At 49.4% G+C, this 23415-nt stretch overlaps 1 protein-coding gene across 2 annotated transcripts in view; it reads left to right on the top strand.

Annotated features, from left to right (window-relative positions):
- The window catches only part of KIF9 (kinesin family member 9), a 31394-nt gene extending 8388 nt beyond the window's left edge, over window positions 1–23006 (top strand). For both annotated transcript variants that reach the window (XM_081344211.1, XM_081344212.1), the window contains exons 5-21: window positions 3108–3332; window positions 4500–4583; window positions 5638–5730; window positions 7078–7225; window positions 8524–8588; window positions 10028–10105; window positions 10858–10926; window positions 11900–12004; window positions 13157–13212; window positions 16113–16203; window positions 16365–16495; window positions 17047–17247; window positions 19693–19901; window positions 20008–20187; window positions 20801–20916; window positions 22255–22359; window positions 22789–23006. In XM_081344211.1, coding sequence (XP_081200337.1) covers window positions 3108–3332; window positions 4500–4583; window positions 5638–5730; window positions 7078–7225; window positions 8524–8588; window positions 10028–10105; window positions 10858–10926; window positions 11900–12004; window positions 13157–13212; window positions 16113–16203; window positions 16365–16495; window positions 17047–17247; window positions 19693–19901; window positions 20008–20187; window positions 20801–20916; window positions 22255–22359; window positions 22789–22896 — 2064 coding nt within the window. In that variant the 3' untranslated portion in view covers window positions 22897–23006. The remainder of the gene's footprint in view (window positions 1–3107; window positions 3333–4499; window positions 4584–5637; window positions 5731–7077; window positions 7226–8523; window positions 8589–10027; window positions 10106–10857; window positions 10927–11899; window positions 12005–13156; window positions 13213–16112; window positions 16204–16364; window positions 16496–17046; window positions 17248–19692; window positions 19902–20007; window positions 20188–20800; window positions 20917–22254; window positions 22360–22788) is intronic.
- Window positions 23007–23415: the final 409 nt, after the last annotated feature.

Raw genomic sequence — 23415 nt, 5'->3', positions numbered from 1 at the left:
GTCAAACTCAATTTCACGGAGGGCCGCATCAGCATTGTGGTTGCCCTCAGGGGGCCGGGTGGGTGTGGCCAGGGTGGGCGTGGCCTACTGGGTGGGCGTGGCTAGAGTGCGTATGGCCTACTGGGTGGGCGTGGCCAACTCTACATCGTTCGCCTCAAGGGTGCCTATGGGGTCCTGGGCAGGAGTGGGAGAGATCTGAGGGTCTCTGGCAGGAGGAGGGTCTCTGGGCCAGGGCCAAGGCAGAGGGGGCCGTTCCCTCACTGTTGCCAGGATGGCTTCGCGGGCCGCATGAAACCACTTCGCGGGCCTGATCTGGCCCCCGGGCCTTGTGTTTGACATGTCTGTATTAGCACATAAACTCGGAATGTGGGTTGAAAAATTTCTAATGTATGTATGGAAAAAATGAATTAAAAACTTCCATTAAACGAAAAAGAAAAGGGGAGGGGAGGGGATTATAAGCGTAGGTTATGGATATAGATGGCTGATAGATACGGCAGAAAAAGAAAGAAAGAAAAGAAAAAGAAAGAAAGCGAACATAAGTCCACCTAAGTTGCTGTCAGTGAGGATGGGTGACTTGCAAGGGTGAAACCACAATGCAAATTCAATAAATAAGCAATGAGCCCACCCACCCCCAGCAACCACCATCAAGCCCAGCCTTTGGTGTGGGCTCTGTGTCAGTGTGTGGGGCCCCCAGGCCCCATGGCAGAACCCCTTCTTCAGCGTCTTGTGAAAGAGTGTGGAGGCGGAGGCCAGTTCTATCTCCACCAGGAGGGGGCCGCCAGGGAGAAGGCCCTTCTTCGCGTTCCTGAAGAGAGGGGACCCACAGAAACCTCCCGAGTCCACCTTCCGGTGGGTCAGGGGAAGGTGGCCGGGGAAGGATGGCCCTTCCCGTGACGTGACCCAGAATTTTGACGAGGAAGCTGCCCAACTTTTCCGCCGGGTGTCCTGTGAGGCTGGGCATCCCTTTGCAGCTGGCGGGCAGGCCTTCTCCATCCCTGCAAAGCTGGGTGAACACCAGGGGATGCTCTGGGCCCAGCCTGAGTCTGGGAAGGCTGGAGGAGGAAAGAGGGGCACAGATGTTCCCTGTCTTGTTTGTCGAAGGCAGGATACAGGTAGTCCCCGGCTTAAAAGAGTTCATTTAGTGACCACTCCAGGTTACCGCAGCCCTGAAAAAAGAGACTTATGACTGTTTTTCACATTTACGACTGTTGGAGCATTCCCCATAGTCATGTGGTCAAAATTGGACACTGGGAAACTGACTCATGTTTATGACGGTCGCAGTGCCCTGAGCTCACACAATCCCTTTTTGCGACCTTCTGACAACCAAAGTCGATGGGGGGGAGAGCCAGATTCACTTCACAACCTTGTCAGTAACTTAACAGCTGAAGGGATTCCCTTAACGAACTGTGGATGGATGGGTGGGTGGGTAGGTAGGCAGGATTTAGGGAGATAGATGGGAAGAAAGGGGAGGGAGGGAGGGAGGGAGATGGATGGATGGATGGAGGGATGGATAGAGGGATGGATGGATGGAGATGGATGGATGGATGATGGGTGGATGGAGATGGATGGATGGATGGAGATGGATGGATAGAGATGGATGGATGGAGATGGATGAATGAATGGATGGAGATGGATAGATGATGGATGGATGGATGGATGGATAGAGATGGATGGATGGAGATGGATGAATGGATGGATGGATGGAGATGGATAGATGATGGATGAGATGGATGGATGGAGATAGATGGAGATGGATAGATGATGGATGGATGGATAGAGATGATGGATGAATGAATGGATGGATGGAGATGGATAGATGATGGATGGATGGAGATGGATGGATGGAGATGGATGAATGAATGGATGGATAGATGGAGATGGGTGGATGGAGATGGATAGTTGATGGATGGATGGAGATGGATGGAAATGGATAGATGATAGATGGATGGATGGATGGATAGAGGGATGGATGGAGATGGATGAATGAATGGATAGATGGAGATGGGTGGATGGAGATGGATAGTTGATGGATGGATGGAGATGGATGGAGATGGATGGATGGAAATGGATAGATGGATGGAGATGGATAGATGATAGATGGATGGATGGATAGAGGGATGGATGGATGGAGATGGATGAATGAATGGATGGATAGATGGAGATGGATGGATGGAGATGGATGGATGGATGGATGGAGAGAGATGGATGGATGGAAATGGATGGATGGAAATGGATAGATGATAGATGGATGGATGGATGGATGGATAGAGGGATGGATGGATGGAGATGGATGAATGAATGGATGGATAGATGGAGATGGATGGATGGAGATGGATGGATGATGGATGGATGGATGGAGATGGATGGATAGAGATGGATGGATGGAGATGGATGGATGGAGATGGATGGATAGAGATGGATGGATATGGATGAATGAATAGATGGAGATGGATAGATGATGGATGGATGGATGAATGGATGGATGGATGGATAGAGATGGATGGATGGAGATGGATGGATGAATGGATGGATGGAGATGGATAGATGATGGATGAGATGGATGGATGGAGATAGATGGAGATGGATAGATGATAGATGGATGGATGGAGATGGATGAATGGATGGCTAGAGATGATGGGATGATGGATGAATGAATGGATGGATGGATGGATGGAGATGGATTTATTTTATTTATTTTATTTATTTTAATCCCATTTATATCCCGCCCTTCTCCGAAGACTCAGGGCGGCTTACAATCTAAAGCACAAATCAATGTGCTTAGCAATAGGCTTCATTCTATGTATGTGCCTGCTTATTAGGGCTTTCGCCTCCCCCCCCCAGTGGCATTATTACAAAGTCAGCTTCTTGCCCCCAACAATCTGGGTCCTCATTTTACCTACCTCGGAAGGATGGAAGGCTGAGTCAACCTTGAGCCTGGTGGGACTCGAACCTGCACTAATTGCAGGCAGCTGGTGTTACTTAAGGAGGCATTAGCCCACTGCTCCACCAAGGCTCAATAGATGATAGAGATGGATGGATGGATGGATGGATGGAGATAGACAGACAGGCGGATAGATAGAATTCCAATCGGCTGCTTTTCACTGCAGGTGTTCCAGTCCATGGAGGAGCACAGCAACCGGCTGATCACCGTCCGGGTTTCTTACCTGGAGATTCACAATGAGACCATCTTGGACCTCCTCCCTTCGCTCCGTCTTGGCTTGGACAGCGACCTCCCGCTATCCATCGTGGAGAGTCCCCATGGGGTTTCCGTCAAAGGCCTCTCCATCCACCCTGCTCCCAACGAAGAAATTGCCTTAAATTTCTTGTTTGAGGTGGGAAAACCGGCACTCTTTTCATTTGATCGCTGCCCAGTCATAAAAAGAAGCATACAAAGCAGCTAAACCATTTAAAAAATTAAAAACATTAAGCATTACAACAGTAAAACAACCACTGGGATTTTTCCGTTTGCAAGGGGTAGTAGCAACTTTGCAGAGGAGGCCATGCAGGTCGACCTTGACTTACAGCCGTTCGTTTAAGGACCGTTCAAGGTTACAATGTCAGTGAAAAAAGTGACTCAGCTGTCGCGGCATCCCCGCCATCATGTGATCAAAATTCAGACTCTGGGCAAACGACTTGCATTTACGACGGTTGCAGTGTCCCCGTGGGTCACGGGATCCCCTTTTGCGACCGTCTGAGAAGCCAAGTCAAATGGGGGAAGCGAGATTCACTTTACACTCGAGTGGCTAACTGTGGTGTTTCACTTAACAACGGTGGCAAGGAAGGTTGTAAAAAGGGCCAGAATTCACTTATCAACTGTGCCTCACCTAGCAATGGAAATTTGGAGCTCGGTTGGGGTTGTAAGTTGAGGACTATACAGGTATGTCCTCTGTGTAGCTGTATAGCTCTGATAATTTCTTTAGGAAACTCCCCTAGAATGTGGAAGTCCTGTTCCACAACAAGGAGTTCCACCCTCAGTGGCATTTATACAAACCAGCAATGCATCCGGTCTGCTAGCCAGTCCGCCACTGCTGTGCCAGTACAGGTAGTCCTCGACTTACGGCCACAGTCAGGGAGCAGACTTTCCATTGCTAAGCGAAGTCATTGTTAAGTGAGTCAGGCCTGAGTTATTAAGCAAATCCCTGCAGTTGTTAAATGAATCATGGTCGTTAATCTGGCTTCTCCGATTGTGCTTGTCAGAACACACACACACAGTTGCAGATGTTGATCAAATGATCAACTTTGTAAATACACACCAGTTGCCAAGTGCCTGAATTCTGATCAGGTGACTCTGGGGACATTGCAACAGTTGTTAAAGAGTGAGGATCTGTCGTAACTTCCAATGGTCATTAAGCTGTCATAAGTCGAGGTCTACCGCTATTGCATTTGTACGCACCTCAGGGCCATTGGATAGCAATTCCTTTTTAATTCCATTTCAGAAGCGGTGCCGAATAAATGAATTTTCTCCCAATTTCCGCCTCCATTGTTCCCTTCTCTACTAGGGTGACACTAACAGATCTGTGGGTCAACATGCTCTGAATAAACATTCTTCCAGGTCGCACTGCATCTTCACCATATACATCGAGGTCAGTACCTGTGAAACGTGGCTTAATTGTGAGAGGCACCTCGGAGTCCTAGGGGACGATCACTTAAATACAAACCAGCCAGATGCTGCAGCTGCCAAAAAAGCCAATGCGATCCTTGGCTGCATTAACGGAGGGATAGAATCAAGATCACGTGAAGCCTTAGTACTGCTTTATAAAGCCTTAGTGGGGCCACCTCTGGAATACAGCACCCAGTTTTGGCCACCATATGATAAAAAAAAGATGTTGGGGTTTTAGAAAGAATGCAGACAAGAACAACTAAGATGATTAAAGGCCTGGAGACAAAACATGTGAAGAACAGTTACAGGAATTGCATTTGGCTAGTCTAGAGAAAAGAAGGACTGTGTGTGTGTGTGTGTGTGTGTGTGTGTGTGTGTGAGAGAGAGAGAGAGAGAGAGAGAGAGAGAGAGAGAGAGAGAGAGAGAGAGAGAGAGAGAGAGAGAGAGAGCGCAGTGGTCCAGTATTTGAGGGGACGCCACAATGAATACGGGGTCAGCTTATTCTCCAAAGCACCAGAAGGCAAGAGAAGAAATGACGGATGGAAACTAATCAAGGAGAGAAGCAACCTGGAATTAAGCAGTAACTTCTTAACAGTGAGGACAATTAACCACTGGAAACACTTCTGGAACGATCCAACACTGGAGGTTTTTAAGAAGAGACTGGACAAGCATTTGTCTGAAATGATGTAGGCCAGGGGTAGGCAACCTTGGCTCTTTTATGACTGGTGGACTTCAACTCCCAGAATTCCTCAGCCAGCCATGCTGAGGAGAAATGGAGAGGTTTCCAAGCTGAGCCAGGCTGGCTCAGGAATTCTGGGAGTTGAAGTCCACCAGTCATAAAAGAGGCAAGGCTGCCTGCCCCTGGTATAGGGCCCCCCTGCTTGAGCAAGAGCTCCAACTCTGTTATTCTGCTTTGTTAAAAAATTGCCAGCACTCCGGAACAGTTAAGCGCTTCAGGTTGGCTCCCAAAGCCTCCGCAACCTGTGATTCAAAGCGTCGTCATTTTTTAAACCCTAATTTCTGATCTCTTCCTTCAGTGTCACTCCAGAATGCTTTCCGATGCCAGATACGTCACCTCTAAGATTAACCTGGTTGATCTCGCGGGCTCCGAGAGGCTGTCGAAGAGCAAAGTAAGAAAATAAAAAGTTACCTTTTGAGTTCTTGAAGCTGCTTTCAAATGGGGAACTACAGGTGATCCTTGACTTACGACCAAACTTGATCCCAGAATTTCCAAGAGGTTAGTTAAGTGACCTTTTGCCTTTCAGTTGTTAAGTGAATCACTGCTGTTCTTAAGTTAGTCACGTGGTCGTTAAGTGAATCCGGCTTCCCCTGTTGACGTTGCTTGTCAAATGGTTGCAAAAGGGGATCACATAACCCCGGGACATTGCGACCGTCATAAGTGTGAGCCCGTTGCCAAACGTCTGAATTTTGATCACATGACCACGGGGATGCTGCAGTGGTCGTAAGTACGAAAAACGGTCGCAAGTCACTTTTTTCAGTGCCTTGTAACTTTCATTGGTCACTAAATGAACTGTCGTAAGTCGAGGACTACCTGTACCCTCAGGTAGCCAGAGTCACTGTGAGTTGGGCAGATATAAATTCAATAAATTATTATTATTTTGGTTTATTGCATAATCAGCCAGGTATTTAGACAACATTTCGCCTTTTATCTACCTATTGAGTACTTCCCAAATCTCTTGTCTATTATATTGACAGCTAGTCCTCAAGTTACAATCATTCGCTTAGTCACTTTTCAAACTTACAACAGCACTGGAAAAAAGGACCGATGGCCGTTTTTCACACTTAACGACCTTGGCAACATCCCTGTGTTCACATCATCAAAATTCAACCAGCTTTGCAACTGGTTCATATTTATGACGGTCGCAGTGTCCCAGAGTCACGTGATCATCCTGACAGTGGGGAAGCCAGATTCACTTAACAACCTGTTGCTAACTTAACCATTGAAGTGATTCACTTAAAAAGCGTGGCAAGGAAGGTCGTAAAGTGGGGCAAAACTAACAAAAATTTTGAGCTCAATTGTAGTTGCCAGTTGGGGGCTAACTGTATTAAAAAAATATTTTTTTGCACTATTATATATAATAATAAAATTCTCAGTACAGGCAGCTCTCGGCTTACAATCACAACGGAGCTCAAAATTTCTTTGGCTAAGTGAGGCAGTTCTGAAGTGAGTCTTGCCCCCGCTTTACGACCTTTCTTGACTTGTCAGAAGGTCGCAAAAGGGGACCGTGTGACCCCGGGACGCTGCAACCGTCATAAACACAAGCCACCTGTCAAGAGTCCAGATTTGGGGTCAGGTGGCCATGGGCATGTTACAAGCCTCGTAAGTGTGAAAAACGGACATAAGTCCCTTTTTTAGGGGCCATTGTAACTTCTGAGGGTCACTAAATGAAGTGTTGTAAGACGAGGACTACTTGTACCCTTTCAGATCCTTTGATCAACATTTACTTTTTAAACAGTCGGAAGGCTTTGGATTGAAGGAAGCAACTTACATCAACAAATCGCTCTCGTTCCTGGAGCAGGTGGTCATCGCCTTGTCGGACTGTAGCCGGGATCACGTCCCCTTTCGGCAGAGCAAGCTGACTTACACCTTGAAGGATTCCTTAGGTAGGGACCTGTGTGGGGAAGACCCAGATTCAGACCCCTGTGAAACTTGGATGACTCCCTTCCAGGGTTATAACGAAGCTAGATTGTCAGACGAAGCCTGGTTTAATGTAAGCGCAATTGATACTTGGGTGCAGCAGTCTGTTCAACAGTGCCAGGATGGCAGTCAATATATGGGAAACAACAGGATAGGGTTAGGGTTAGGGTAGAATATAGAATAGAATTAGAATAGAGTAGAGTAGAGTAGAGTATATGGAATGGAATAGAACAGAATAAGAAATAACAGAACAGAACAGAACAGAACAGAACAGAACAGAATAGAATAGAATAGAATAAGAAATAGCAATAGAATAGAGTAGAAAATATGGAATAGAACAGAACAGAACAATAGAATAGAATAGAACAGAACAGAATAGAATAGAATAAGAAATAGCAATAGAATAGAGTAGAGTAGAGTAGAAAATATGGAATAGAACAGAACAGAACAGAATAGAAAATATGGAATAGAACAGAACAGAACAGAACAGAATAGAATAGAATAGAATAGAATAGAATAGAATAGAAAATATGGAATGGAATATTGAATAAAATAGAATAGAAGCTGGTTTGTATTTATGACGGCTGCAGCGTCCCAGGGGGGGTGTCACATGATTCCCCTTTGGCGACTTTCTGACCAGCAAGACCATTGGGGAAGCCAGGTTCACTTTACAACTGTGTGTGACTGACTTAACAACTGCAATGATTCACTTAACAACTGTGGCAAGAAAGGGTCATAAAATGGGGCAAAGCTGAAAAGCTGTCTCACAAGGGAAATTTTGGCCTCAGTTGCGGTCATAAGTTGAGGACTGCCTGTGCTGCAACGCGCTTCACATGGGGCGGCCCTTGAAAAGTGTCCAGAGATCCAGTCGGTTCAAAATTCGGAGGCCTCCATGGTTTTGTATCACTTCTCCTGCAGGCGCTGCCTGTTTCCCTCTGGGTCCAGTCTGGGGTGCCGGTTGTCACCTTCAAAGCTCTGCATGGGGCAGGGGCAGGTTGTCTGAACGGCCGCCATTTCCCGGTCCCATCCGCCCGACCCAACAGAGCGAGGAGGCCGGAGATGCTATGGGTCTTGTCCCTCAAGGAGGTCCATCTGGTGGGACCCGGAAGAAGGGACTTCTCCGTGGTGGCTCCCTCCCTCTTGTCTGAAGGACCACCTTTTCCCAGTCACATCCATCAGCCCCACCAGAGCAGGGAGGCCGGAGATGTGACTCATCCGCTCTCTTAAGGAGCCCTTCCTTTTTCTTTCCTTTTTTCTTTCCTAGGTGGGAACTGCAACACTGTCCTTGTGGCTAACATCTGCAGTGAGTCCGTTCACATTGCGGAAACGGTAAATGTCGGATCTGCCCTGTCTCAGGCGTTTAAGGGAAGGAAGACAAGGCTCTTTTTACTAAAGTCAAGTGGTGACTGAGTATTCCCTCAGAAAGGTTGCATTTTTCCCCTTTCCCCTGCTCCACCCCCACCCACCGCCTTGACCAGTTAGTTCACCAGTGTCCGATAGTATTTCCTTTCAATGTTTTGGGAATGGCTTTCATGACTGGCGCCTTGTTCTGGCATAACGTCCTTGGCGGCTGGCTTATCAGCTCATCTCCTCCTCTTCCTCCCCCCCCCCCCCGTTTCCCTCCCCCCACACGCACATCCTTTCTTCCCGAATTGCCTGCCTCCCCTCCCCTTGCATTTTATGGACCTAGGTGGGGCCTGAGCATCTTCAGAGATTTAAGCTACCATTCCAGGCTTGTAAGCCACCGTCTCAGGAACGCTTAGCTGGAATGTTTGGAGACCTATTTTGGATACGGAGCAAAATATGAAGTCTTCCACCCCACACAGTACAAGGAGCATGGTGTTTTCCAGTGACTTCCTATTTTTATTTTTATTTTTAAAAATAATAATATTTCAACTAGAAACTTTGCAAATTGAGGAAATAATAACACAGATAATAATAGCCTGGTTATCGGACAGTCTGAGAAAACACAATGCAGGTAGTTCTTGACTTACCGCAGTTTGTTTACGGACCAAAGTTATAACAGCGGTGGAAAAAAAAAAGGATTTATGTCTGTTTTTCACACTTACGACTGTTGCGGCATCCCTGCAGTTACGTGATCAAAATTTGGATGCCTGGCAACTGGTTCATATTTATGGCGGTTGCAGAGTCCCGGAACAGAGCCTTGGTGGAGCAGTGGGCTAAGGCCTCCTTAAGTAACACCAGCTGCCTGCAATTAGTGCAGGTTCGAGTCCCACCAGGCTCAAGGTTGACTCAGCCTTCCATCCTTCCGAGGTAGGTAAAATGAGGACCCAGATTGTTGGGGGCAATAAGCTGACTTTGTAATAATGCCGCTTGGGGGGGGGGGCGAAAGCCCTAATAAGCAGGCATAGACATAGGATGAAGGCTACTGCTAAGCTTGTAAGCCGCCCTGAGTCTTCGGAGAAGGGCGGGATATAAATGGAATTTTAAAAAAACAAACATGTGATCCCTTTTTGCGGCTATCTGACCTCAAGCCATGGGGAAGCCGGATTCACTTTACAACCCTGTTACAAACTTAACAACTGCAATAATACACTGAATTATTGGGGCAAGAAAGGTGGCAAAACCGGACAAACCAATTGACAACTCTCTCGCTTAGCAACAGAAATTTTGTGTTCACTTGTGGTCGTAAGTCAAGGACTATCCGCCAGTACACTTTTGTATGCCAATTACCTCTAATACAAACTGTTGGGAGCCAAAAATAAACAGGACTGTGACAAATAGGATGATGCTCATGTTTTTTCCAGTTGTCTACACTTCGTTTTGCCACCAGAATGAAGTGGGTGACTACCGTGCCGTTTGTCAACGAAAAAATAGACTCGGAGGTATGTCCTCTTGCGATGTTTCTGCAATCTGAAAGGAGTGACTGGGTGAAAAAAAACAGAGATAGAAATCTGAATATCAACACAAGGGCATTATCATGAGTGCTAGAAGGGAGTGAGGTTTGCAAAGAGGAGGAAGAGGAGGAGGAGGACGAGGACGAGGACGAGGACAAAAAAAACGGGTTCTTGATCCTCTCTGAGCTTGGTGGTTTTTTTGTGAATATCATTAATGCTAGAAGGGAAGAAGGTTTGTGGAGTAGAAGACGAGGAGGACTGAGGGGTCCTTGGTGCTCTCTGAATTTTGTTTCTTGCAGATATTTCATTACCAAACTAAGTAACATCTTCACGGCTAGAACAGAGTGGGGGAAGTGGAGAGGATGTGGAGAAGAGAGGAGAGGAGGAGACTGTGGGGTCCTTGATGGTCTTTGAACTTAGTTGCTTCCTTGCAGACGTTTCATGACCCAACTAGGGAACGTCATCACTGCTAGAAGGGAGGGGGATTTGCAGGGAGGGGGAAGGGGAGGACTGTGGGGTCCTTGGTGCTCTCTGAGCTTGGTTGTTCTCTTACAGACCTTTCATTACCAACCTAAACAATGTCATCAGTGCAGTGATGATCAGGGCATCCTCATAGTCCCTTATCTTGGTTAGAGGACGAAGGATGCTAGTTGTATTTCCTGGGAGTCTGATCACATCTTTGGGCAGCCCTTGACTTTGACTTTCCTACCGCTTAGTCCATGCCATTCTTGTCTGCTTAGCGGATGGTGAAGAACTTGGAAAAAGAGGTCCTCTACCTGAAGGAAGAGTTGGCGATGCACAACAGTTTGGTAAGACGCCACCACCTAGGATGGGCTGATGACGTGATCCCAGCGGATCGGCCTTCTCCTCTGCGTGCCAGAGATGTCTGCCAAGCTCCCCATTAGCTGTCAAGAGAGGGGGAGGAGCCAAGCGGGGAATTAGTCTGGCATCCTTACATAGGCACAAAGGAGCCAAGTCTGGCCTGCGTTGAGTGCCGCTGAACCTTACCTAGCCTGTCCCAGCTGCAAACTGAGGAGATTCCTACCGCTGGCCCTTCCTTGGCTGCAGCAGTTCACTTAGTGACCATTAAAGTTACAACTGCCCTGAAAAAAGGGGACTTACGACCGTTGTTCACAGTTACGACCGTCGCAGCATCCCCATGGTCACCTGATCAAAATTCAGACACTTGGCAACTGACTCACATTTATGACGGTTGCAGCATCCCGGGGTCATATAAAATCCCCCTTTGCAGCTTACCGGGCAGCAAAGTCAATGGGGAAGGCAGATTCATTTAACAGCCGTGTTACTAGCTGAACAACTGTAGGGATTTCCCTTAACAACTGCGGCAAGAAAGGTCTGAAAATGGGGCACTTAACAAATGTCTCGCTTAGCAACAGAAATCTTGGGCTCAGTCAGTGGTCGTAAGACGAGGATTACCTGTAGCCGTTAAGCAGTAAAGTAGCCAGTTGAATTCTTCAGGTGTGGGAGAGTTCTTTGCGCTTCATGCCCATCTTCCCTGCGGGGCAGTTTGCACCTGGGCCGGACTAGATAAAGTTCAGTGGCAAACTGGAGGCCTTTAAGAAGAAAGTGGACCCACCGGATAAGTACAGCGTCTCCTGCTTGAGCAGGGGGTTGGACTAGAAGACCTCCAGGGACCCTTCCCTGTTCCACCTGGCAGCCTCGGTTGAGGCAATTAAGTAGAGGCTGGCACTGAGGAGAGAGAAGAGGGGAATTGGCTCGGGCCTTCTTGATTTGATCCACCCTTCCATCTTCCACTTTTAGCTCAACCACCCGCCGGTGACCTACGAGCCCATGAATGAAATTCAGATCGCGGAAATCAACTCTCAAGTCCGCCGGTTTCTGGAGGGCACCATTGACGAGCTGGATGTGAGTCGCTCACTTGCGGTTGTGAAGAACGTTTAAGTTCTCCAGAGGGTTTGGATACTTATTTTTACCCCCTTCTGCTCAAGCCTATCTGATTCCCAAGGTTTCCCAGTGGTGATTTGCCATTGCTTCCTTTCTAGGGCTGAGAGAAGGTGGCTGGCTCTGAGTCACCCAGGTGGCTTTGTGCCCCAGGCAGGACTAGAATTCTAGCCTCAAATAACCAGTCTGGGAAATCTTCGACTTACAATAGTTCATTTAGTGACTGAAATTACAACGACACTGATTCATGACTGTTTTTCACACTTACGACTGTTGCAGCATTTCCCCCCCCCACTCTCCCCCCGGTCATGTGATCAAAATTCGGACACTTGGCAACTGGTTCATATTTATGACGGTCTCGGTGATCTCTGGGGTCACGTGATCCCCTTTTGTGACCTTCTGACAAGCAAAGTCAATGGGGAAGCCAGATTCGCTTAACGACTATATTACTAACTTAACAACTGCAGGGATCCGCTTAGTAACCGTGGCAGGAAAGGTCGTAAAATGGGCCAAAGCGGACTTAACAAATGTCTCATTTAGCAGCAGGAATTTGGGGCTGAGTTATGGTGGTTAAGTCGAGGGTCGCCTGTATCCGGTGTGGGAAATCTATCCCCACGGAGGGGCTGAAGCATCCCCTTGGCAATTTTGAGAGGAGTGGGCTTCAGCTCCCAGAATTCCCCAGCCAAGCCCTTCTTGTCAGAACAATCCATAGCTAGGCTGGCTGGGGAATTCTGGGAGCTGAAGCCCACTCCTCTCAAAATTGCTGAGGCTGGGTGGGATTTATGGGACTGCACTCCTGTGTTTAAATTGGCAGCACCCTTTGGTGTGGATTCAAAACCACCCAGGGCAGGGATCGTTTAGTAGTTCAAAGTAGATCTAAGTGGCTGGCAGCTGAATCCACGAACGGGACTGAGAACAGAATCACTGGATACACCCCAAGGCAAAGAGTTTGCTTCTTTTCGCTTTGGGAATCTCTGATTTACTTATTTATTTAAAAAAAAGCCAGCTTTGTACTATGAGCGATGTTTTGTGGGTAATTCCTGGCGCCAACATGAAGGATTATCCTGGGCTCACAACGAGACGGGCCTCTCCCTGCTTCTTCCTTTTCTTCCACAGATCGCCAGCATCCGTCAAATCCAGGAGGTTTTTAACCAGTTCAAAATCATCTTAAGGTAAGGGCTGGCGAATGCAGGCAGTCCTCACTTAATGACCGTTCGCTTAGCAACTGTCCAGAGTTATGACAGATGCCCCCAAAGATACTTACCCTCCCCAGTTTTAAAATTTTGATTGCCCCACACGCACGCCCATGCCCCCGCCCATCCACAGCAACACGATCATGGCTTACGGGCCTGATTTTGAAAGTTTCTAGCCAAAAAATAAAAAATTCCCTTTGGGCAGAATGGATTTAGCAGAAAAATGATCTCTTGGGAGATCATCTATTCCGATACCTCCAAAACGTCTGTAAATAGAGCACAAAGTCTGACGGCTAGAGGGTTAGGGTTCCTTGGTCTGGGAGGAGCTCCGGCAGGAGCCAAGAGTTGTATTTACTGAATTTTTGAACACAGTGAAAGTATGGGCCGTATTTTTTTTAAAAACCCTGAAAGATAGGAGAGAAAGACAAACACAAAGAGAGGTAATAAATGAATGGTAAGGTAAGGTAAGATAACCTTTATTGTCTTTTTTTTACTGTGAGGACAACGGCATACATCAAAAATGAAATTTGGTTGCCCGCTCTCAAAGTGGAAAACATACATGACACACACCTAAAGCATACTACATACAACATATGTATAGACCCACACCCCTACATATACTGTACATAATAAATAAATATTAAATACTGTCCATCTTAAATACATAACGGAAGGAGGAAGGCTGAAAGTTCACAAGATTAATGCTGTATGGAATGAAACGATGGCTGAATCTGGATGTTCCGCTATGGGTACCACGAAGCCCCCACCTCCCAGAAGGGAACGAGGAAAACAGGTTGTGAAGAGGGTGTGTGGTGTCCCAGACAATCTTACGGACCCTGCTCAAGCAATGCTTCTGTGCCACGTCCTGAATGGGAGGGAGGGAACTGCCCATGATCTTTTCGGCCGTCCTCACCACTCTCTGCACTGCCTTCCTGTCTGAAGCAATGATGCTTCCAAACCAGACTGTGATGCTATATGACAGGATGCTCTCGATCCTCCCCCTGTAGGAAGTGGTCAGGACAGGGGAAGGAAGATGTGCTTTTCTCATGAATGAATGAAAATGAATAAAGAAATAAAATCAATACGATAGTTATTTACATAGATAATAAAGATAGATAAAGGATAAATGATAGATAATAGATAAATGAAAGAGAGATATACAATGACAAGTGGTAGACCAGACAAATGATAGATAAGGGATAGATAATAGTTAAATGATAGAGGGAGAGAAAGATGGATAGATAAGAGATGGATAATAGATAAAGGATAGAGATGATAGATAATAGATAAATGAAAGAGAGATATGCAGTGACAAGTGGTAGACCAGACAAATGATAGATAAGGGATAGATAATAGTTAAAGGATAGAGATGATAGAGATAAAGAGATAGTTAATATGCATAGATAAAGAAGTCAAGTCATAGTATATAAATGATGGATAAGTAGATGAGGAGTAAGGCAGATGGATGGAGATGGAGAGAGAGAGAGAGAGAGAGAGAGTCAGTCCCAAAAAGATGGGAACTAAGGAAGGCCTGGTGGGTACGGACTGGCAGCCTCGTGCCTGCCTCCATTCTTCGATCCATGAGGGTCATGGGGCTCTTGTACTTGTGACGTCATAGATGCTTCAGAGATCAAAGGGGCCACTGCTGAAAGCTCCATCCAAAGGGAGGGGGCACCCTCTGCTTGAGAAGCAGGGATGGGGGGGGTTCCCCGAGTCTGATCCCCAACAGGAACCCAAGACCGTTCCAGCAAGGCACCGTCCTCTGGGGGCCGTAAACCCAGCGGCTAGGGGCTTAGTCTACTCCAAAGCAGCTGAGTTTGTACTACAGGCTAGATCAGACTAAAATCGGGTGAGTAGCTGGGGGTCCGGCAGTGGTGGAAGCTGTCTCTTCTTGCCTTACCACATTGTATGAATTTGCCCGTCCTGTCAAAAAGGGTTCTCCAAAATTGGCAACTTTAAGGCTCGTGGACTTCAACTCCCAGAATCCCCCAGCCAGTCCACACTGACTTGATGGCGCCTAAGGGACCGAGTCCGGCTCTCTTCTTGACCAATTTGCGAGTCCTTCGGGAATGTTTTCCTTCTATCTCCCAGTCTCGCCTTTGGCCCTTGGATTTCCTGGTGGTGTCCCATCCAAGCATCTATCGCTGTTGATCTTGCTTAGCTTCCAGGCCTGGCTTGGGTCAGTCCAGCTCTGTCATCTCCTGACCTGGCTGACTTCTTTGGCAGTCCCTGGTGCCCTCTGAGCGGGGTGGTTTCTTTGCAGACGTTTCATGAACATCATCAGGGGTAGAAGGGAGGAGGAGGAGGAGGAAGAAAAAAAAGGAATATGGCGTCCTTGGGGCTCCCTGAACTTGGCTGGTTTCCTTGCGGGCGTTTCCTGACCCAACTAGGCAACATCATCAGTGCTGGAAGGGGGGAGGAGGAGGAGGAGAGGGAGGGGGATTGTGGGGTCCTTGGTGCTCTCCCCCTCCTACTACTGAGAATGTTCTCTGGCTGAAACGTCTGTAAGGAAACCTCCAAGCTCAGAGAGCACCAAGGACCCCACAATCTTTCTCCTCCTCCCTTCTAGCCCTGATGACGTTCCCTAGTTGGGTCATGAAAGGTCTGCAAGGAAAGTGAGCATCAAGGAGCCCACAATCTTTCTCCCCCTCCTCCCCCTCCCTTCTAGCACTGATGGTGTTCCCTAGATGGGTCATGAAACGTCCGAAAGGAAACTGCCTAGCTCACAAAGTAGCAAGGACCCCCACAGTTCAACCCTTGCAAGAATTCTCTTCTTCGTTCGTTGACTCCTTTTGTTCAGGATGGGCGACGTGGACGCATTCTGTGGCCTTTGTGGTTCGCTGTCTCATGTACACCTGGCCCATATGTCTTGCTTTTAGCCAACAAGACCAGGAAGTGGAAGCCAGATTGCGGAGCAAATACGCCCTCATAGACAAGAACGACTTTGCGACGCTGTCGGCCGTTCAGAAGGTAAGCGAATTAAAAATGGAGCTGGGGTTTCTTGTCCTGTTTGTGTTTCAAACGTTTTGAGGCAAACTCTGGTTTGGGAAGCGGAAGCTCAGAGTTTGGCCTGGTCCAGCGTGGAGACACAGTATCCAAGGAGTCTGACTCCTGCTCTTCGCCCTCCTCAGGCAGGAATAGTGGACGCTGACGGACATCTGGTTGGAGAAATGGACGGACAAGGGTTCGGCATCGGCTCGGCCCCTTTCTCCTCCAAGCCTGGCAAGAAAATGAAAGCCAAGAAAGGGAAAGAACAGACAAGGTTGGGTGGCTGCCCCTCCCTCCCTCCCTTCTCTCCCTCCTTCCTTTTCCTGCCGTGTGTCCTTCCTTCTTCCTCCCTCCCTTCGTTCCTCCATCCATCCATCCATCCATCCATCCTTTACCTTCCCTCCATTCCTTCCTTCCTTCCCTCCTTCCTTCCTTTTTCTGCCCTGTGTCCTTCCTTTATTTCTTCCTCCCTCCCTCTTTCCCCTTCCTTCCTTCCTTCCTTCCTTCCTTCCTTCCTTCCCTCTCGCTCTCCCTCCCTCAGAGATACTGTGATGGGTGTAAGTACAAAGACAGATCATAACTACTGTAACTTTGGAAGGTGACTAAATGAATGGTTGCAAGTTGAGGACTGTCCGTCCTCACCGTCCCCTAGTTTTTGACCTGCCGCCACTGCCTCTGGGGAGACCCTGCCCGGCTGGAGCCTCTGAGGCCCTGGGGTGGCTTTGCCCACCTTCCCCAAAGGCTCCTCGGCTGGGCTCAGCCAACAGCCCGCCCCCTCCTCCTCCTCCTCCCGAGGCCCTGAGGCCGCCTCTCTTTGCCTTCCAGCCCCACGGCTCGCAAGGAAGGCCTGGGGAGCCCTCTTTCCGGGAAGGATCTGGATACGCTTTCGGGATCTCGCAGCCAAGTGGCGGCCGCCGCCAAAGAGCAGGAAGGAAAAGACGCTCTGCTCCGAGACCAGGAGGCCTCCAGCCTGGACACGCATCGCTCTGAGTCGGCGCCAAGAGACGACAGCAGCATCAGACCCAGGTAGCTTTTCACGGGGGTCTCCTTTTTGCTTCCCAGTTTAGGCTCAGGTGGTCCCTTTGCGCAGGAGACAGCGTTTCCGTCACCAGGGAGGTGTAACACCATAGCTTGTACGAATGAACCTGGGCAACAGGGGAAGAGATGCCACTTGGGAAAGGGTCAGATAAGAGACAGCAGAGCCCAGAGCTGTATAACGGGCAGAGGAAGACACTCAAAAGGGACTCCCCCTAGTTTGAAAAGGAGAAGGGTGCAAGGGTAGGTGGGAAAGACCTCGGGGGACCGAGCGAAGGGATGCAGCTTAGGGATTGGTCGGATAAGAGGCCGCAGGGCCCACAGCTGTATAACGGAGGGGGAAAAAGAAAGATAAAAGACACCCACCCTAGTTTCTACATGGGTATACAGGTAGGTGGGAAAGACCTCGGGGGACCGAGCGAAGGGATGCAGCTTAGGGATTGGTCGGATAAGAGGCCGCAGGGCCCACAGCTGTATAACGGAGGGGGAAAAAGAAAGATAAAAGACACCCACCCTAGTTTCTACATGGGTATACAGGTAGGTGGGAAAGACCTCGGGGGACCGAGTGAAGGGATGCAGCTTAGGGATTGGTCGGATAAGAGGCCGCAGGGCCCACAGCTGTATAACGGAGGGGGAAAAAGAAAGATAAAAGACACCCACCCTAGTTTCTACATGGGTATACAGGTAGGTGGGAAAGACCTCGGGGGACCGAGTGAAGGGATGCAGCTTAGGGATTGGTCGGATAAGAGGCCGCAGGGCCCACAGCTGTATGACGGAGGGGGGGGGGAAGAAAGATAAAAGACACCCTCCGTAGATTGTAGATGGGTATACGGGGACGTGGGAAAGACCTTGGGAGACGGCCTAAAAAAAAGGGTCGGGCAAAAGAGAAGGCCATCCGATAACAGACCACCGAGCCCAGAGCTGTATAACGGGCGGAGAAAGACACTCAAAAGGGACCCTCCCTAGTTTGTAGATGGGTGTAAGGGTAGGTGGGAAAGACCTCGGGGGACCGAGCGAAGGGATGCAGCTTAGGGAACGGTCGGATGAGAGGCTGCAGGTCCCCACAGCTGTATAAGGGAGGGGGAAAGAGGCGCAGAAGGAAACCTCTCTCAGGCTTTAAAAAGAGATAGTGGGAGATTCGTATTTTCGGACAGCAGTGACTTAGCCATCTGCTGCAGCTGCCAGAAAGGCCAACGCAGTCCTGGGCTACACCAACAGAGGGACAGCATCAAGGTCACGTGAAGTGTGAGTACCGCTTTAGAGAGACCACCCTTGAAAGACCACGTCCAGAGAAGAGCAACGAACACGATTAGGGGGCTGGAGGCTACACTGAGGGAACTGGGTATGGCCAGTCTAAGGAAAACAAAGGACCAGGGGTGACAGGATAGCAGAGTTCCAACTTTTGAGGAGTTGCCATAAAGGGGGGGGGGAAAGGGGGCGGGGTGGTGGTGGTCAAGCTATTCTCCAAAGCACCGGAAGGCCGGACAAGAAGCAACGGATGGAAACTAACTCAGAAGAGAAGCAGCCTGGAATTAAGGAGGAATTTCTTGGCAGTGAGAACAACCAGTGCCACCAGATGTTACGGGTGATCCAACACTGGAGGTTTTTAAGAAGTGTTTGGATAGCCACTTGTCTGAAATGGTATAGGGCCTCATACCTGAGCAGAGGGTTGGACTAGATGACCTCCACGGTCCCTTCTAACTCTCTTATTCTGTGATTCTGTAATGGTCTCCTGCTCGAGAAGGGGGTTGGACTACATGACCTCCAAGGTCCCTTCCAACTCTGTCATTCTATGACTTGCAAGATTCTGTTAATGTAGTTTTACAGTCACGTAGAATTGGTTTATCTGGTCCTGTTTCTTGTCTGTCTACTTGCAAAGACTGACAACAACAGGATAAATTAAGTACGCAGTTGTAGTAAATTGACAAGAGTCACCCTGGTCAGATGGGCAGTCCTGAAAACGAATCAATCAGTTACAGGTAGTCCTTGCCTTAACAACCACAACTGAGTCGAAAATTTGCTAAGCGAGACAGTTGTTAGGTGAGCTTTCCACGTTTTACAAACTGCCACAATTCTTAAGTGAATCCCTGCAGTCGTTAAGTTAATAACACGGTCGTTAAGCGAATCTGGCTTCCCCCATTGACTTTGCAGGTCAGAGGGTTGCAAAAGGGGATCACGTGGCCCCTGGACGTGCAACCCATCATAGATACGAGTCAGTTTTACCAAGTGTCTGGATTTGGATTGTGTGAGCTTGGGGATGTTGCAACGTTTGTAAGCGTGAAAAAACAGCCCTAGGTCCCTCTTTTCATTGCCGTTGTAACTTCGAACGGTCACTAAGCGAAGGGTTGTAAGTTGAGGACCACCTGTAGTTAACAAAAGAGCTAATTCTTGCCCCTCGTCCGTCTCTCTCTCTCTCTCTCTCTCTCCCCGGGGCAGCTCCCCGCCGGCCAGGACGTCGGCCTTTGAGGACTTCAAGAACGAACGCGGCAGCGAGATCAACCGCATCTTCAAGGAGAACAAAAGCATCCTGAACAACCGCAAGAGGAGACTCGACGAGGTCATCCAGAGGATCAACCTGGTCAAGCAGGAGATGGACGCCGCCCACCAGGCGCTCGAGATCCAAAAACTGGAGCGGGAGCAACAGGGTGAGAAGTTTGCTTGGCATCCCAGTTTGGCAGCCGGTGGAACTCCTGGCCAGCAGACCAGCAGAGGCGGGCTTTTGCTCCAGCTCAGAGCTCCGTTTCATTCCAGGCGAGTACCTGAACGAGGAAGGCCAGATCATCATCGACGAAGAGGAGTTCCTCCTCATGATGAAGCTGAAGGAGCTCAAGAGGCAGTACCGGGACGATTACGGCCAGCTGCAGGACCTCCGCTCCGAGGTCCAGTACTGCCAAAGCCTGGTGGATCAGTGCCGCAACCGGCTACTCACAGGTGGGGCCAGGTGCTGAGCGCGGAGGCCTTGCCCCGCCTGCAGAAGCGGTGGGCCCTTCGAGGGTGGGAGGGTGGGTGGGTGGGTGGTGGTGCCAGGCCTCCTGGCCCAGGAAGAAGGACACGGGAAGTAGTCTAGCCCTTTCTTCCTTCCTTCCTTCCTTCCTTCCTTCCTTCCTTCCTTCCTTCCTTCTTTCCTCCTTTCCTTCCTTCCTTCTTTCCTCCTTTCCTTCCTCCCTTCCTTTCTCCCTCCCTCCCTCCCTGTGGTGGGATCCCAGCTAGACTCCAGGAAGGCAAGAGGGGCCAGGGTTAGAGGCCTTGCCCAACAGGAAGCACCCCAGGCCTCTCTCACACACCCCCACCCCCCAGAACCCCTGAATCCCTCTCTGACCATCCCCAGGGACACGCAGCCAGTGTGGCCAGGTTCTTGTAGCCCACACACTCCAGCTTGAGACCATTCACACGTGGGCTTCCCCTGGCTTTCCTCCTGGCACTGCAAGCAAACACACACACACACAGACACACACACCCTCCGGTCTCTCAGCTTCTCACAAATGGCTTCGCTCAGCCTGGCTCTTCTTCTCCCATCCTCTCCCCCCCCCCCTGCCCGCCACAGAGTTTGACATCTGGTATAACGAGTCCTTCCTGATTCCGGAAGAGGTCAAGGAAGCCCTGCGGCCCGGAGGATCCATCAGGCTTGGCATGATCCCCATGAACAGAGTCCTCACCCTGGTAAGTCGCCCAGGGCCGCCTGCTGGCTTGGAGCAGCTGAAAACCCATGGGGGGGGGAGGAGGAGCAGCCTGGAGCTGCCAAGGAGGAGCTTCCTGATCATTAGAGCAATTAGTCCGTGGAAGGTGGACAGGTGGACAGGTGTTTGTGTGAAGTGGTACAGGGCAGGGGTGTCAAACTGCCGGCAATGGGGGGAAAGCTCCGACGACGTCTTGCGCGATGTCACGTGACGTTGCCAGTTTCACATGTCTGGTAGAGGGTCTCCTGCCTCAGCGGGGGTGGGGGGGGTTGGACTAGAAGGCCTCCAAGGTCCCTTCCCACCCTGTTATTCTGTGAAATTACTGTGGCCCTGCAAAGCCAGGGAAATCTGATTGGAGGGAAGAAAAACCGTGGAAGTTGCTGGAGTGGAGAGAGAGAGAGAGACAGAGAGGGAGGGAAGGATTTTTAAGGGGGAGGGAACCTGCTCCTGAATTGTTCCTTCTGCAGAGACCCCCCAGCACGGTCAGGCGGGGCTTCCTGATCTGGGATACTGTTGTGGGATGTTCTTGTGCAGGTGTGAACAAATGCACACTCACGGCTTCCCACGATTGTTCCTAAATTCCTGCTCGTGAGCGGGAGGCCTTAAGTCAGCGTCTCTGAACCTCAGCATCTTTAAGGCTCGTGGACTTCAAATGGGTGTAGCCACCAGGTTGACTTTTTTAGGAGAGTCAGCGTGCTTTGAGATGGGGGGAATTCAGCCGCTAGGATTCCCCAGGCAGCCAGGGCGATGCTATGTAGTTTGAGAGCACCAAGGACCCCACAGTCCTCCTCCTCCCTTCAAGCACTGACCACGTCTCCTAGTGGGGTCATGAAAGGTCTGCAAGGAAGGTCTCCAAGCTCAGAGAGCACTAAGGACCCCACAGTCCTTCCTCCTCCTCCTCTTCCTCCTCCCTTCTAGCCCTGATGATGTTCCCTAGTTGGGTCACGAAACGTCTGCAAGGAAACCACCCAGTTCGGAGAGTACCAAGGACCCCACAGTCGTCTTCTTCTTCTTCTTCTTCTTCTTCTTCTTCTTCTTCTTCTTCTTCTTCTTCTTCTTCTTCTTCTTCTTCTTCTTCTTCTTCTTCTCCCTCCTCCTCCTCCTCCTCCTCCTCCTCCCTTCTAGCCCTGATGACATTCCCTAGTTGGGTCACGAAACGTCTGCAAGGAGACCCAGGACCCCACAGTTGGCCAACCTCAACCGATCCTCCACGATTCGCATGCTGCCAGCTACAGTACCCCCCCCACCCCAAATGTCTGCGCTGTTGCTCCTTGGAATCCCCCTCCCCTTTCACACTGCCCCTCTCCCCCCCCCCCGACAGGACGAAGACGAGCAAGAGAGATTCGACCGGATGCAACAGGAAGTTCTGCCTTTCTGCCCAGCTTCTGTTTCCTTCTATAACGCCAAAGCAAAGGTGGACCGCAAGGTAAATCGCCCAGGGCCCTGCGGGTACTCAACCTCTGCCCACAACTGAGCCCAAAATTTTATGTTGCTAAGTGAGACCGTCGTTAAGTGAATTTTGCCCCGTTTTACGACCTTTCTTGTCCCAATTGTTAAGTGAATCACCACTGTTTAGTAAATCCAGCTCCCCCCTTTAACTGCTCGTCAGAAGGTCGCCAGAGGGGATCACGTGACCACCGCGACCGTCATAAACACGAGTTGGTGGCCAAGAGAGCTGAACTTTGGTCACGTGACCCCGGGGATGCTGTGACGGTGGTCAAGTGTGAAAAACGGTCCCTTTCTCTCAGTGCCCTTGGAACCTCAAACGGTCACTAAACAAACGGTCGTAAGTCGAGGACCACCTCCCATTTCTCTCTCTCTCTCTCTCTCTCTCTCTCTCTCTCTCCTTCGAAAGCACAAGTACTCTCGGGCCATGACCGCCTTCGAGCAAATGAGGAAGAAGCCGGGATCCGTCCAAGCCGCGGTGAAGAACAAGCCTCCATCCGTCCAGGACGTGGTGTAGCCGAAGGGAGGACGATGCCGGCCTTGTTCCTTACAAGAAGTCGCAACTTTATTTTTTATTTTCTTGCCTGTAAATGTTCAGAACTAGCAGCATAATAAATCTTTTGAGGATTTCTATGCATTGATAAACACACCAGCCCCCCCCTCCCCCGGCTGGCCTCACCCAAGTAGCCTTATTAACAGGGGGGTTTGTCACAGTTCACAGTCAGCCGTCGAATTTGCAAAAAAAAAAAAACGACACCGAGACTTTGGAAGTGAGACTTCAAATTTCAGGGAGACATTCAGTAAAATGCAGTTCAGTGTTGAGGAAAGTGAGGTTTTACCCTTAGGCAATGTGGAGCTGTAGAATCGGAGGTGCCCGACTCAATATAGGCCGTCCTTGACTTACAACAGCCACTTAGTGACCGTTCAAAGTTTAATTTAATTTAATTTAATAATTTTATTTATATACCGCCCTTCTCCCGAAGGACTCAGGGCGGTGAACAGGGCAGATATATAAAAAATACAAAAATACAAAAGT

The sequence above is a fragment of the Vipera berus genome (assembly GCF_964194415.1).
Source record: "Vipera berus genome assembly, chromosome: Z".
Lineage (NCBI taxonomy): Eukaryota > Metazoa > Chordata > Lepidosauria > Squamata > Viperidae > Vipera > Vipera berus.
Note: the sequence above shows the minus strand (reverse complement) of the source record. Positions and strands in the feature narration are given on the sequence as shown.